This window comes from Python bivittatus, unplaced genomic scaffold (assembly GCF_059951505.1).
Source record: "Python bivittatus isolate LINGU-HERP-01145 unplaced genomic scaffold, Pbiv_v1 ctg000580_np1212, whole genome shotgun sequence".
In the NCBI taxonomy this organism is placed as follows: Eukaryota; Metazoa; Chordata; class Lepidosauria; order Squamata; family Pythonidae; genus Python; species Python bivittatus.
Genome location: NW_028277087.1, coordinates 11835631 through 11852533, shown reverse-complemented (window position 1 = coordinate 11852533; position 16903 = coordinate 11835631). Strand labels below are relative to the sequence as shown.

Here is a 16903-nt window from a genome sequence, read left to right as displayed (position 1 = left end):
CACCAAAAAGAAAAAAGAAAACAAATCCATTTGGGCACAAAATAGAATCAAGGATGAAGGCCAAGCATTCTCTTTCCCAGCAGGGGAAGGTCAGCAATTAATATTTATCAGTCATAAAGCACTGCTATTTCTCTCGATTTCACAGTGGAACACACAGCAAGGAGAATAATTCATGTAGCTGAATTTGGTACTAGAAAAACAGAGAGGGTCAGTCAACAGATTTAATATTAACTGCCCAAGGAACTGAAACCCTGAACCTAAAGGCTACAGACTACAGAAAACTTGCTGGCATACAGTAGTTTCCTTCTCATTCTTTCTCTCTCTCTTAAAAAGACCTAATGTTAGCATTCTCAAGATGCTTCTCTGTCATGCTCCCTGACCCATCTGACTTTAAACAAGACTTTTAATCACTTTAAACAGATGAATGGGATGTTGGCATCTTGCAGACCAGTGTCAACCTACAGCATCATGTTTATTTCCCCAAATTCCTATAAGGCTCACAGAAATCCACTCAGCATCAGGAATGTGCTTTTTATGAACTAGAGAATTTAATTGTGCTTGGGGCCAAAAGTATGTCATTTGTAGGCTGAGTTTACTTTTGCTTTTTACTTAGATTTGGAGGCAGTTTACTTTTTTTTTTTTTTTTTTAAGCCTCACCAATATAAAGCTCCCTCAAGTTGCACTCCACTTCTAGTGACATGTCTATGTTGCTTCCTTGGCAGGAGTATGCCAGAACTGTCTTTGTTTTTTTCCCCACTCGTTCTCACTTGCAGGGCTCGGCTTTGCACGCATGCTCTCCCATCAAACTACTATCTAGTTCAATCTCTGCTTAGCTTTTTTCAAGATTGGTCAAGGTTGGCTAGGTGCTGCCAACTTCTATAACTTACTTGTAACAAATAAGAATTATGTAACTGGACAAACCCTCCATAGCACCCATTCTATGAATGCACATAACAAGTCCTTCGAATGCCAAAGGGGCCAATCAGGCCCAAAATTGAAGGAGCATGGCCTAATGAAACAATATAGTCCTTCACCATAGACCATCTGAGGTTCCTTCACTTTGCAGCCTGGAAACTCTTAAACCATTGGCCAAATATATTATGTAGAACAGGGATGTACAACTGTCCAATCATTTCTTTTGCACAACAGCATTTGACAATGATTTGCAATTCAAACAAGTTTTGTAGCAACAGAAAGGGGGCAACTGTGCAAAATTTACCAGATCAGAAGACTCTGTGGAAAGGAAAAAAATGAAAAAGAACAGCATCTTCATAACATCAGACCACATAAAAGCCATAAGACAACATTATACAGGCCCTCTCTCTCCATCCCAGCCTTCATTCCAGCCAGAATAAGTTTGTAGGAACAGTCTCAAGCAATTGGCAAGAAAGTTTACACAAGAACAGCAAATAGCTGAAAAAAAGGGAAAAAGGTATTTCCACTCATTGCTCCTTTGGTTGGGATGAAGTGGTTTAATAGGCTTACTTTTTTGGTTCTCTGCTTCACTGAAGTGAACCTAAAGCCGAGGAGGGACAATGCTGCTAAACTACAACTCACCGCAGCCCCAGACAACAGGATCAATGTTGAGGAATGCTGGGGGGGGGGGGGGGGTTTCGAGATCTGGAAGGCTGCAGATTTCCCTTCTTTGCCTTAGGCAGGCTGTTGTCAGGCACTTCCTGTAATTTCCCATGTTCCAAGGAGGGCAGCCAATCCAGAAAGAACCAGCATGTGATCAGTTAAGTTAAGAGACAAATGCCCATAAGTACAGACTTTCTAATCTCCTCTGATATCTTGCGAAGCTTTTTTTCTTCAACATTATTTTAACTCCGTCTATTCAGGACATATAAATGTAGTCACACTATGGATAACCCAACTCGAAAGTTGGCCATCTCCCACAAGACTTCATTTGAGAAGACTACCAAAGATAGAAGTAATAAAGTTCTCTTGTTCTACTGCTGCATCAACTGAAATGCAAATAGGTTATACAATGTAAAGAGCTGGCTGATGTCTCAGCAGTGGATTGGCACTGTGACCAGAAATCCTTGGGAGGAGGGTAGGGACTGAATTAGCACATCTGCCAACCCAACGAACTCTGCCAAATATTCTTTCAAGTACAGAATTAAGCCTGAGATACAAACTCTTTGGGAGAAAAAAATTAAAATGTACACCTGGAAATCGATTCACAAAGTTTGTTCCTGGTGACTTCGAGGACATAGTTTTCTTGCCAAAAGTACTGAAGTGATTTGCCACTGACTTCTTCCAGGTTAGTTAGTTATTTGGCTTCCTAGCCTAACTTTGGGCTTTCCTGGTGATCTTCCATCCAACTACTACATTTGATCTTTCTCAGTTTTTCAAAATTAGCCAAGGTCAGCTACATGCTGCCACCTCGCTGGGCAGAGATTGCCCTACTGACATTGAAATAAAATTGGCCCTCAACTTGACAAGGCAAATGGGAAAAAAAGAGAAAAACAAGATGGGGACTGGCTTGGCAACTCAATCAAAAAACAAATCCCAAATCAAATATTGGAAAGGGTCTTTTTATGGCCCTAGAATTTTTTCAGTAAAAAAACCCAAATATTCAAATGTTATCTTCTAATGGAATCTGATGCTTATTTTTCATAATGGTGCCCAGACACAGATTTTAGAAATATCAACTTGTCCACTCCAATGAAATCTGCTTCTTCAAGCAATTCCTTCACAGTGGCCATGTTTGAACAACACAGCTGACCCAGCAATCCCTGATCAACCGACTACCGCCATGCACTAGCAGTGCACAGTCTTGCACAAACAATCATCCAAGGGTCATTTTTAAATACAACCAGCCACTGCAAAGAAGGCAGGGAGACCGGCACTTTCCCCTCCCAGGGTAAGGGGGAATCTATGGCATTGTGACCAGGATTGGTACCACATTGACAGCCCCTTTTCCATCCCAGTGTGACCACAGAGGTAAGTATGAAAACCAACCATCCCAGGGAGACTGTACTCAGAGAAGACCAAAGAAAGAAGGGCCTCTCAAAGATTCATCTCAATCATGGACAACAGAAAGGACAATTACTGCTCAGGCAACATTACTGGACCAGTGAAAAGTACTTTAGCTCCAAATCAATCCTGGAAAAAATTCACTAGGTCCTGTAGCTTGCACAACATGCTAACAGTCTCTACCCATCCTTTGACTCAGTCAAGCACTTAATGTAAGCAGGACTATTAATGGAGAGAGCAAGGTCAAGCCTTACCACACTGCAATCACAAACTAATCTAGACAGCAATTTTGCACAGCAGTCCAAGCACTGCATCTACTACTGCAAGGAGTTCTGGAAACCATACTTACATCTTCCAAACTTTGAGAGAATTGCCCTGAATGACTTATTGTTCAATCATGATAAGCCTCTTAAGATCAATGATCTTATATGAGAATGTCAGGCTGTATTTTCTACTGCTTGAGTAATGGGCCCCAAGGAATATAGGCCAGGACCTTTCCTGCTGTAGTTTGACTGATCTCCTTGAAGTCTGTCAAAAAGCAAAGAGACTGCACCATTTGAGAGCAGACTTTGAAGACTAATTTAATGCAAACTCCTGCACTAAGATATTCAATGAGTGACGCTGATATCCTGCAAACTTACTGATACAGTGGAACCTTGAGTTAAGAATTTAATCCGTTCCGTGACTCTGGTTGCAACTCGAATTGGCCGCAACACGAGGTAAATTTTCCCAATGTAATTGTTCAATGTAATTACCGTTAATCCATTCTGGCGTGGACGACAGGGAGGCGGCTATTGCTTGGAGGGAGAGTCAGGGGCGGAAAAATGGCCGCGGACTACGTGTCAGGGGCGGAAAAATGGCCGTGGACCACGTGTCAGGGGCGGAAAAATGGCCGCGGACTACGTGTCAGGGGCGGAAAAATGGCCGCGGACTACGTGTCAGGGGCGGAAAAATGGCCGCGGACCACGCGGCAGGGCGGAAAAACGGCCGCGGACCACGTGGAACGGGCGGAAAATGGCCGCAGACCACATGTCACGGGAGGGAAGATGGCCGCGGATCCGGTTCGTAACTCGAGGTGGTTTGCAACACAAGGTAAAATTTTGGGGCCGGAGCTGGTCGTATCTTGAAAAATTCGTAAGGAGGGGCGTTCGTAACTAGAGGTACCACTGTATCTGATATCCTACAAAGTTATAAATTGAGTTAATCAACAAGAACTTCATGTATGGGCAGATTTGGGGCATGAACAAAGGACAGGGTGGGATGAGAGCTACATAATACTAACATTCTTATGTGAAACAGATTTTTGGCTCGGGGGGGGGTAGCTTGGTTGCTATAGGGCCTAACCCTCTAATGTGGCTAATTAGACTATGACCAGATCGCTCCCATTCATTTTCATCTGCCTTCCAATTTCTTGAAAATTTTTTCATATTAATTGTGGGACTGATAAAATGCAAAATTTGCAACACTTTTGAATTTGGTTTCTGTATTTTTTTTCTTTATAAGTATAACCAAAACATGTCATATTAATTATATTAACACAGAAAAGATGCCCAAAGAGAAGCTTCAATCTCATGATTATATCATAGAACCAAAAAAAAAAAATGTTATGGGTGCCTTTTTTATTTCCTGGCAATAACTCAACAGCTTATATGGAAACTCTGAAAAGTACGATAAACAATGGATGTGCATTAATATGCATATTTTGGGTTTGGCCAAAAGAACAAGGGATTGATAATGCTTTTCTAACCCTCCAAAATCAAGTCGAAGCCATTCAGGAGCCAAATTTCCAGCCAGGCTGACGGTTCTAGGGTTGTAGCCTCAATAAATCTCGAGGGGGGAAACTGTTCTGACTAGTCTGTTTCTGTCCCTTTTGTTATGCTGAGTAGTATCCTCTCTCTGCAAAGGAGATTTGTTGCCTTTCAAAGCAACAAGAGATCATGTTTATCAAATCTAAATGTCAGTGACTCAGTCCTGATAATACATCTTGCCATCAACAGGAGACGAGAGCAAAAGCAAATTTGGACATTCTTCAGCACCGTTTCACTTCCTCAGAAGCTAAGGATACAAAGGAGCTTTGGCTGGCACTGCTACGGCTAGAGATCAAAAACTACCCCAGCCCTGCAATTCAGGCAGGGATCCTTCTTGCTTTGCACAACCAACCTCTCATGCTGTAAAACTCCGATACGCCTGCGCCCAGGAGTTTCGTTCAGAACTAGGCCTCAGCTGACAACGTACAGAAACCAACAGGAGCCAAATCAAGCAGGAACAGCCACAGGGAACCAAGCTATTCCCCCTTCTCTCCACCCGCCACACAGATGGGGCAGGCACACCACTCATCAGAACACCTGAGCCACGATTCAAGGGGGGATCCCTCGTAACACTGACTGAGTGTAGTTACGGAATATTTTATTTTACACAACATAACAACATAGAGTTGTTGAGATGTTACAGCATTTGCCTGAAAAATGGAGGCAACACCATTACCATGGGGGAGGGGGGAGAGAGGGAAGAAAAAGACACTCAAGACTGCTTTAAAAAATATTCTTTTTTGTATAATGATGGATCCATTAAATGGATGGCGTAGAGGAAAGACAAACGCCCTCTATAAAAGGCTTTTCCTGCCCATGCGCTTTTGTTCTTGATCTGCCACTGGAGAACCAAGATGCCAATCCAAGGAAAAAGGAAGGCACTGGTGTCACTTCTTGCTTTTCCCTTGATCGCTTTTTTTTTTTTAAAAAATGAGCTCTTTGAAAATGATTTGCCTTCGGTTGTTATACTAAATCAAAGAAAACCCCATTGGGAAAAAGTGGAAGTGCCTGGTGGCTTGAGCCCAATTCTGCCCAGAAACATTAAGGGTGGAAATGCCAACTGCTGGAATGGATACATGTTTTTCCAACAATGTTTGGAGGATGCACTCCATACTTTTTAATTTAGAAAAAACACACACCACAGCTGATCACACAGTGCTTTCCAATATCCACTCAGAACTTGAGAAAGTTGCTTTGCCACTATCCATATTGGAACAGTCTGTCTGCATTAGCATCCCATTCATAGACAAGCTCCGCTTAGACCAAAATCCACCTGGATTCGAGGAGTTAATATAACAATGGTATTCCATTAATTCTCCATTCAGGGAGTACCTGCGTTTTGCCCGGGATGGGTCAGCTGGCAAAGTGAGGAACTTACTTGACTTGGCTTGTGCTCTTTTGTACTGGGATCCCCCTTTGGCATAGTCTGGGGTTTGGCTAGCCAACTGCAGAGCAGTTGAGTTGTTGCGATTAGTGTTCTGGGATTCTAGGCTGGTAACGGTGCCTTCACTCGGCGGTGGTGGATCACTGCTGGGCTTTGGCATGGGCTTACGCTTCAGCTTTTGGGAAGTGGGAGGGCCAGGAGTCCACATGTGAGGCAAAGAGGAGGTAGCAGTGGAGGAGTCCTGGCTGGAGCAGGCATCCGACGACTGCGCCACACTGTCGTTGCTGACTTTGCAGCACTGCAGGCTCTCCTCATGCCCCACGGCCTGCTTGGACCCAGACTGGGGCATGGCGGCTCCGCTGCACCCCTGGGCCTGGGCCCCGTTGGTCTGGGAGTAAACGTTGCTGACCTTGGTCACCTTGTGGTGCCCGCCGTTGTTACACACCTTATAGCGAATCATGAGGATGATGATGAAGACCAGGACAGAAGCCACGATAATCCCTCCAATTATGATGATCATGGTCCCACCCAGGAACTGGGACTGCATGAAATGGCAGCGCACGTAGTCTTGCTCTGTCGTAAACTGGATGCACCCCACCACACGAGTGGCTGTCAAGGAGGTGATGCCATCGTCATAGATTGCTAAGACACACAAGTCGTACATCGTCCCCGCGGCCAAGTTGTTGACCAGGAAGGTCTTGCTCATGGGAGGTATCATTCTACAAGATGATAGGATAAAATATATGTTAATACACTGAATGGAGAGGATTATACCATGAAGTGGATCTCCAGATGCTCTGCCCAAGCCTGCTTTCCCAGTGCCTTCTAGTTGTGATGGGAAATGTAGCCCCAATACAACTGGAGAACATAGGCTGGAAAGGTACTCGTGTCTTTCCTTTTCCATCTGACATAATATTCACTCTAGATAAAGCAGAGTTTGACACTAGATTAAATAAGGACAGGGAAAGTAAAACTATTGCCAGAGCACTGGTAGATTCCCCATGTACTTCCTCCTCAAAGACATACTCCATTGCCAGACATTCCTCCCACTATTTATGCCTCTTGCCCCAGGTTATCAAATATAGATCCAGGGCACTCAAATTTTTAAATATGCACTGGCTCATGACACTACAGAAAAAAGCATTTCAATATAATCTATACATGGGACCAGAACACGTTTTCTCAATTATTGAAGACAATCCACCACTGGGTAAAAATGCTAAAGCAATTCCAAATGATATTGAAAGCATCCAAATGATATAGGAACAAGCAAATCCAGATGAAATCCAGAAATATATTATCCAAAGCTAAGGCTAGCATGAAAGCCAGGAAGAGGCCAAAATAATTATACTTCTTGCTTTCACATTTCATTTAGAAAATAGAAGTTGTTCCGTTTTTAAATTTAAGTATGCAGCTCCCAAAGTTCCATAAGGCATTCTTTAAAGGCATTCTTTAAACAGTTCTGTTGTACTGTAAGTCTGCATAGAGGCTCTGTGAGGTCATGCTATTTATCCTCCAAAAAGAAACATATTTCCTTTCTTTTCTTAAAGCTCAGAAACAAGGCCCGGGGCAACCACTGTTTCTCCTTCTGCTTCTCATGAGCTCAGAAGCACGTTTGATTAGATATTTAATTATTTATTTATTCAGCTATTTGATTTATATAGCTGCCCTCCTCAGCACAAAACTCATAGTCCCTCAAGCTTCTCAAGTCCCCCTCCTAATCCATGTACATTGATCTATAAAATGCATGCTCTTCCTGCAGTGGAAGGTGAGTAAACTTGGTCACCACAACCATTTCTTAAGGGGTGAGTTGGTAACATCTTCCTTGCACAGACAGATAGATCTCTAGAGCTGGAGGGTAAGCAGCAAAATTAATGCTAAGGTTTAGTTCTGTGCTGGAATTACAGTACATGAACTATCAACAGAAGTGAATATGTGTAGCTCAGGGTTGAACTGTGGAGTCCTTGGGGTTCTCTGAGCTTGGCTGAGCTTGGCTCTGAGCAGCCAAGCTCAGAGAATCCCAAGGACTCCACAATACTGAACTCTTACATTCTTTATTATCCAAACTTATAGAATCAAATATCCCTCTTCTAAGGATGGGGATCTGAGACAGAGCAGTGCATGTACACAACAGTACACAACAGATGCCTGAACCCCAGACCAAAGTGGGCCCAATTTACCAAGTCACAAAGGACATCAAAGAGTCCTAGAGTCATCAAAGAGCCAGGCATCTGAGGTTCAACTAGAACCTTCATTTATGCCAGTAGCTTTCCTCAGCTAAGTCTTCTGAATCTTTCCCATATTCCTCTCATCTATTTTTTGTCTTTTTATTAGCATCCTTTTACCAGTATTAACAATAACCATATTTTAATCCCAATCATCCTTGCACACAATAGTCTTAGTCAGAAAATGATGTGCATGTTGCCAAAAAACCACCATCATGATTTGGTGTTTTTGGAATTGGGGGGTTACTCCTGACTCTTTTGATCTGCAGGACCAGCTCCCATGCAAGGATAGGGCATTTTTTAAAAAAGATAATAAATGATAAACTGTTCTTGAAATGTGTGACTGCTCTATTAATAGGCTTCAGAGCAAATCCATTTAGCAAATCCAATTCTTTGGCTCCATGCTCCTCTTCCCTCTGCCCCAAATGAGATTGGAATTTTCCTGAGAGGCAAATATGGGCATCCTTTTTAAAATTGTTTCTACTGTCATCCAAAATAGAGGGTATTAATGTCGTCTTAGTTGTCCCGACTAAGTTAACCAGATTACCTTGAAGGATTAAAGTTCAACAAGGATTTGTACAAAAATAAAACAAATTTAAATAAATCAGACTTCAAGGCTGAAAACTACACAGCCCTTTGCCCATAAAGGAGGACAATCACTCAGGCCTGCCACTGGATTGAAGCCAAGGTCTAACAGCTTTCATTTAAAATGGATTTATTTAAAAAAAAAAAACAGGCTCTGCTTTTCAGTTTGCTAGAATTCTCAGGGTTGCTTAGAACATAGACAAATAATCAGAATACAAAACAGTAATGAATCTAACAGCCCTGGGGAATAAAATTCTCATCCCTGCTTTAATAGACCATCCTCAGCTGATTTTAACATTTGGGCAGGAACATATGGAGGCACATTATCATCTAGGTAACACTCTTAAGTAATCAAGAACCCTATTTCAAAAATCAGTACCTGGAATATACAGATGATATATACACAGTTTTACTCACTTCACCAAAAGACTTGTCAACAAGAAATCAATGAATTTAACACAGCTGTCACTACTGCTGTTCATCATGATTTTTGTTTTGTTTTAGCATAGATAGGCAGTTACATCTCCCAGGCCCTAGCCCATTAATGGTTTTCAGTAGTCAATTTATTTATCTGCAGAAGTATTATTTGAACACTAAAATCTTCTATACCGCAGATTTTAATATAACCATTCACCCAAATCACCGTGTAGTACTCAGTAGCATTAATGCAGCACTTTAGAAATAATTCAAAAGGTTACTTTGGAGGGCACAGGAGCTTCAGTATGACTCCTGTCTGTAGTTCTTTAAAGCAGGTGCTATGAAATTTCCTGTGCCTAGGAAAAGACCCAGCTGTTTTAAAGGGTTACAGACAGGTACTACTTTCATGCTCTTGCACACTCTGATTAGCTTTTCTGAATTATTTCCAAAGCACCACACAACTCTAGCACCCAGTCTGTCATTCTGTCTCCTGTAATACAAACCCAAGCATGGCATAAAGACAAGAACCTGAACTCTGACTGGGATGAAAGTTCACATCCAAACCAAATGCGTTATCCATTACTCCAAAGTCTCCCTTTCTCCAAATGTACCCAGTGAGCAATTCAGCAATTAGAAATCAGTTAGATAAACTACAGAGAAGCTTCTGAGCAAGCTGACAACCATGCTTCCCAAACACAGTACTGACAATACCTGAAATCCTTCAAAAGATTATTATGGTAATGGAATAGCAAGTACAGTAGTGTGATTGCGGGGCTGCAAAATAGAGGAATAAGCCCACAAACCATTCAAGGTCATACTGCAGCTTAAAAAAAATCTGCTTGAAAGCCAATCTGCTACCATCATTTGCTATGCAACTTCTTTGTGTTGTTTCTCCTTGCAGGAGACAAGACATTATCACTCTTCCCATCCCAATCTATATATTTAACCATCTGTCCAACAGGCAAAAGGAAAACAGTTTCATTCCTGATTTCACTGGAGTTCAGCTGGGCCAGGGTCCCCTACCTGTAAACAAGCGAATCATCATATGTTCCATTATACTGAATTTGGAACATACGTATCCCGGGTATATTCCTTTGGAAATTAAATTTAAGCAGGGCAGTGGATGATGTGGCTTCTGCTACCACCACCTTCTTGTCCTGGCTAATTTTTGTTTCCCCGTTGCTACTGCTTGCATTTGAGCCAGATTTGGTCGAAGTTGATATATCCGAGGAACCAGGATCTGGTTCATGGATGTGGTTTGTGCTGTTTACTATGTGAGGCAGTTTGATTATGTGGAGATCTACAGACTGGGTGTCTTCCCCCGCTGGGTTGGAAGCAATACAGGTGAAAGAGCCTGTATCCTTCATGGTTGTAATGTGAATGTCAAGTGTTCCATTGTCATATACCAGAGACCGGGTTGCATTAGAAATCAGCTTGCCTTCTGGGGAAATCCAATGGATAGCAGGCTCTGGGTCACCACGGGCTTTACACCTCAGGATGGCTCTTTGGCCCTCTAGCACTCTTAGCTCATGGGTGTGCCTAGTAATGAGGGGGGGTTCACACAGGAACTCCTCCTCAGGAACCGACCAGAAATAGCGGCCAGACAGAACAGAAGGTGAAGCACATGTCTCCAGGTCATCCTCCCTGGAAAGACGTCTCAGCCACAAAAGTTCACAATTGCAATGAAGAGGGTTCCCTCCAAAACTCAGTGCAAATGTGGATGGGCTGATGATTCCTGAGGTGGCTAAAACCTGAGCTCGCTGGAAGAGAGGGTCAGGCGGCAGCTTATGCAGTTTGTTGGATGTGACATCCAGCCGGGTCATCTTGTGGAGGTGGGAGAATGTCCCCTTAGGAATGTTGTTGATCATGTTGTGGTCCAAACTGAGGGTGTGCAAGCTGACCATCTTCTCAACAGCATCCCAGGGAATTGTCTCCAAGTTGTTGTATGACAAATCCAGCTCCTCAAGAGCCAAGACATCATCAAAAGCAGTGGAAGAGATCAAAGTCAGCTGGTTGTTGTTCAATATCAAATGATGCAGATTTGAAAGCCCACTTAGCATATCATGTGTGATTTTAGTCAATCGGTTGCTGTTCAAGTGCAAAGCCCTCAGGTTGCGCAAGTCAGCAAATGCATGAGGTGTGATGAAACTAATTGTATTCCTAGACAGTGTCAGGTCCACCAGGCTAGTCATGTTGGCAAAATCTTTCCGCTTGATACTTGTGACAAAGTTGTCTGCCAGCCGCAGCTCTACTGTCTTCCTATCAATGTCAGGAGGGACAAATAATAGCCCTTTCTTTGCACAAAGTGTAGCAAGATTGGGAGACCAGATCTGGCACACACAGCGCTTGGGACAGGTCTGGGCCTTCAGCACTAAGCCAATGAAGAACAGATATAGAAGCAGTTTTTCCATTGTAGAACAGGGTCAGGATCCTGGAAAAAAGAAAAGAGAAAATAGAGCATTACAGGAGAGCAGTTCTGCAGGCAAAACAAGAACTCAGAAGCATATATGGAAGAAATCAGTTAGTGCTTCACCTGGGGATAACAGATTCTACTTCACTATATTCCCAGCTCACTAGAGAATTAAGTAGACAGAGCTATCTAAGCCTAAAAACAATTCAGTGCATCATTTCTAGCAACAAATTCATGGCTGCATACACCATGTCCTTTGACGGGCACATCAGGTGTCCTCCATTAGTTGCCTGGGAATTCTGGGAGTTCTAATTCATGCATGAAAGGGAAATAACTTGATTCACTTCAATAATAATGAGCCACAATGACTTAATCTTCTTACTAACTAAAGATCAAAATTACATTCACCATTAGAAAATGCAACAATCAACTCTTATAGCCTTATTTTGCATTTTTATTCAAATAAGCATGCCAGGATCAGGCTGTCAAAAGATTACTTACTCATTAGGAATCTGGGGCATTTCACTCAGCTTTGCATGCAGCTTGTGATGCTGAATTCTTGCCAAAACTGTGCTCCCTCCTGCACACAATCAACCAAAACTGATGGTCTGGAGGATGCTGACATTTGTTTTACTACATGCTTGCTGGGAAATTCACCTCCAGGAATTTCAAGGAAGAATACTGGAGCATGTCATAAAACCACAAGGTGACACCAAATTACATTTTATAAATAAGTAGAGGGTGGAGTGGAGATTACCAAATCACAATCCAAGTCATTCATTCAGCAACAGAACTACTTGCCCTTTTGTTGAACGCCTCCATTAGATAATTTCCCATCCCCAATCTCAGGTTTTGTTGTTTTAGTTAACACTGACTCATTATCAGTCAGGTCCTGTTCCCTAACAGCAATCATTAATTGCTGATACTACTTATGCTTCCTAGTTCACCCACAGGTAGCAATACATTTGTGCCTGAGGGACTATCCCAATGGGGCTTACATCTTTATTCAATGAGGGCATTACTTGCCATATCTGAAAAGTTAAGTTTTGAATGGATTCTCAAAACATGTGCAATATATTCCAGATATTCACATTTGTAACCAAACACCCCTAAAGCATATAGGGTGCCTATGCTTGCACATCGATACACAACTGATCCACCCTCCAGAAGTGCCCAAGGTAGCAGCAATTGTGCCAGTAAAATCCTGATATTATATTAAGAGCAGAACGTTTGGAGAATCATTAAAAAAACAGATATATTAGAATGGAGATTGGTGTTGGTCCAGGAAAAGCACAACCGAGGACAAAGACATGGTAATGTGCAAAGTCATTTATTCCACACATTGTCTAATAAGGCACACATCTTTATCTAGACAGCACTGTTCAGCAACACCAACTGAAAAATATGCAAATGTCTGGTAAAACTGATACAATTCTGTTGTAGAGTCTGAAGATTGTCTGCCAAGAAACAGCTATGGCTCACTGTTCTCTCCTCCTACACTTTCACAGCATCTTGCACATAACTCAAAAAATCACCAAGATTAAGGTCACCTGATATTTCAAGTCACAGATTCAATGCCTGGAGAGCTACTGCCATGTGGTAAATAAACCTATTTACAACTGAACCATCCAGTAATAAAAACTACCTCCAGTTCACTCCTCCTTTCCATAAAGGACATATAGAGGGTGAGCCGGAAAAAGGAATGTACAGATCAGTCTATAGTTGATCTATATCCATCACATACACACACACACACACACACACATTCAATTAGTAATCCATTCTACTGAATTTCCACATCACCGTAATTTCTTTTATACATACAAGAGAACCCTGCCTTACATTTTTAGAGGTCACTTTCACAGATTTGCATTTTGTATGCATCTTGAACACATTTTTCATTAATAAACACATTTTTGCACACTTTTCCTCTAATACATGCACTTATTTTTCTACTTTCCCAAATAGATGTGTTTATTTCACACTTTTTGTGCTGAGCGATATTTCACAACAGATGCTGGCAGCCTCAGTGGATTACCTGCTTGTTTGTAGTGGAACAGATTTTGCCTTAGCAGTTATACAATTCTGCCTGAAAATGAATCCATTAACATTTCTCTAACACTCCTAGTTCAGCCATTCCCAATTCAAACCTTCACCTTCAGGAGATTTAGACAAGCTGAGACTTTCACTGCTTTGACAAAATTAAAGTAATGTATATCCACACTTTCATAAGCTGCTTCTCAAAGCCGTTTATTGCAAGATTAAAAGAAGGGTTTAAGAGATTAAGAGGAAAAAGCAGTAACAAAAATTTACATGTTTCAATAGGAAAACAACAACAACCTGCAACAGCCTGATATTATCAGCAGGTTGCAGTTAAAACATATTAAGTCTGAGTGAATAAACAGAGGTTTGTCTTATTTTTGCCAATAATCTTTATCAGGTGAGTCAAATTCCCAACCTCTTCCTCATCATAAAGACTAAAAGGACCTGCAGAACAGCCTCTGAGATGTTCTTTCTTTCTTATTTATTTATTTATTCACTGATTGATTGATTGATTGATTGATTGATTGATTGGATTTGTTAAGGCTGCCCAACTCCAAGAAAACTCTGGGTAGCATATAGTAAGTCCAACAGATAGATTAAAAAGCACAGTAAAAAACCACATAATTGCCCAGACCAAAACAACACTCCTTATTGTGCAAATACTCAACAACAGGGGCCCCACAACCACCCTAAGCCCAGGTCTGGGAACAGAACCATGTCTTTAAGAGACTCCTGAAAACCAAGAAGAGTGGGAGTCCTGCGTGTGTATCTCCAGAGTGATGTTGTTCCAGAGGGGAAGGGGCTGCAACAGAGAAGGTATGCTTCCTCAGTCCCATAAGATGACAACAGATAATCGATGGGACTTGGATTACACCCACTCTGCCTGACAGGCAGAAACAACTGCAGACAGGCGATCCCTCAAATAACCAGGCCCTATTCCATGGCTAATTATCTCAGCTACTTTGAATTTATCAAGACATCAGGAATCTTTTTATTAACAAAGTTATGTTGTGAATAAGCGTTGTATGAGAACAAGAAATTGAGTCATTTTCTTCATGTAATGTATTTTTCTCTTAAAGAAGACCTTCCAATATTCTCTGTGAGCAACTGTCCTTGAGGTATTTTGTTTCTAAGCTATGGAGACTTTAAAGATTTAGAAATGTTAATATAATTTATTTCAACTGGACCCTGACTTGGATTTTGAAGTTCATTCAACTGAATGGTTTCTCGACTGACTATAGGTTGAATTCCAGAGAAATGTTTCAGAATTTTCCCAGGGTAACTCAGCTACTACTTTTTTGGAATAAAACTGTTTCCCCTTCCTTAGCTCCAAGCAGTTCTGTTTTCCCAGACTTTTTTCCACCATATTTCAAAATTGATGCAGCTTTGCAATAACCTTCTCACCATTGCCAAATTTTGCAAAAGAACCAAATCTGCAGACAAAAGGCCACATCACAAAGAAGCTGCAATATATGTAAGATGTTCAAAACCCCAAACTGATGGAAAAAATGTTCCTTCTCCCCAGTGTAAAATGAAACTGTGACTATGGCAAAAAGATAATGAGACAGATATTTGCACAATTTCTTAACTGTGGAGAGTCCAGATCTGAATTTCTGCTGGGAATTAAATGGGGGGGGGGGGGGACCTAACTAGCCACAGTTCTAGAAAATTTATGGAATCAATCTATTCATGCCCAGTTAGAAGTACTGTAGTATCCTGAATTAGAGATGGATCAAAAATCAGAGTAGCTTTTTCACCGCCAGTCTATTACGTTCATTCCATATACCAACTTCCTTTTTGCTGCAGTTTTCAAAATGATTTCACGGACAGAGATATGAACTTTCCAGATATTTTGAAAGCACAGAAAACCACTAGTTATGTACATGTTTTTGTTTTGTTTTCAGGAAAAAAATGAAGTTTTGGGGGACAAAAATAAAATATATCAAATATTCACTTTTACACCACCCATTACAGATGTAATTCACTTTGCTATTTTAAGAAGATAGAATGCAGTATGTAAAACATGGCTTATTTGCATAATTACTGTCTTTGCTATATTTATTAAAAGTAAAACTATAATTTAGTCATATAATAATTATGTTTGTCAGTTGAATTTACTTTAAAATGTCATTTACACAGTGTTTTTGCACTCCTTTGGGTTCCTTTGTCCTCTGAAGCCTAGACATGAGCAGATCCATTGACCTCTGGATAAAATGGCAGCGATAGATAAGCCCAGGAGCAAATCAGTATGAAATCTGTGAAAATGGAAGCCCATCAGAAGTAGCAGGGAATACATTGGAAATGCTGTCCTCCCCTGATACTCTAGATAAGAGTCTTCTATAGAAAATATGTGGAGGGAACAAAGGCTAGCAACACATGAGCACTTTGTTTTATTGTATTTTGTTTTTTTTCTCAAACTTTCACATTTCTATTCAAAAGCAGCTCCCATCCCATTAATACATTTTGCAGCAATCCAAACAAATTTGCCAGAATTCAAATGGCAATAGCCACGTTCTCTCCACCAGTGACAATAGCTGGTGCACCAGCATAAGCTAATGAAAGATACTTTTGTGCCAGCAAACTACTTGACTTCTCAAACACAAAAACAGAGCCAACGGCATCAACCAATTACAAATCTGATCCTTTCAAGGTACAGTCTCCCATAAATTCCAGCATCTTATAGACTAAATAATTTATTGAAGAATTAGCTTCTGTGGATTTCATGTATGCCATAATAAATGTCTTTCTCTGTAGCACCACAATACTCTGTGGGTTTGAAGTCAAACACTATCAAATCAATTTGGACCATCCAACAAAACAATCTGCAGAGTATCAGGATGAAGTTTTGGTCTGTCTGTTGCTATTTGTTTAGTCAAGTATTACTTCCAAGGGGCTGCTCTTTAGAGGTTCCCAGAAGTTGTAATTGATGCAAAATGCAGCAGCTAGGCTGACAATCATTGAAGTGGTGATGCCACTACTGAAAATCTGCACAGCACATCAATTGCTTAGCTTTATGGGTAAATCCACATTTTAAGGTGGATTTACCCATAAA

The 16903-nt window shown here is 41.2% G+C and overlaps 1 protein-coding gene across 2 annotated transcripts in view; it reads right to left on the bottom strand.

Annotated features, from left to right (window-relative positions):
- The window catches only part of LRFN5 (leucine rich repeat and fibronectin type III domain containing 5), a 98415-nt gene that overhangs the window by 9279 nt on the left and 72233 nt on the right, over nt 1–16903 (bottom strand). The window contains exons 2-3 of one of the 2 annotated variants that reach the window (XM_088149603.1): nt 10422–11829; nt 5927–6890 (exon numbers count right to left, since the gene is read on the bottom strand). In XM_088149603.1, the coding sequence (XP_088005729.1) occupies nt 5936–6890; nt 10422–11809 (2343 nt within the window). In that variant the 5' untranslated portion in view covers nt 11810–11829 and the 3' untranslated portion in view covers nt 5927–5935. The remainder of the gene's footprint in view (nt 1–5926; nt 6891–10421; nt 11830–16903) is intronic. The other variant, XM_088149604.1, reaches the window with a different exon arrangement.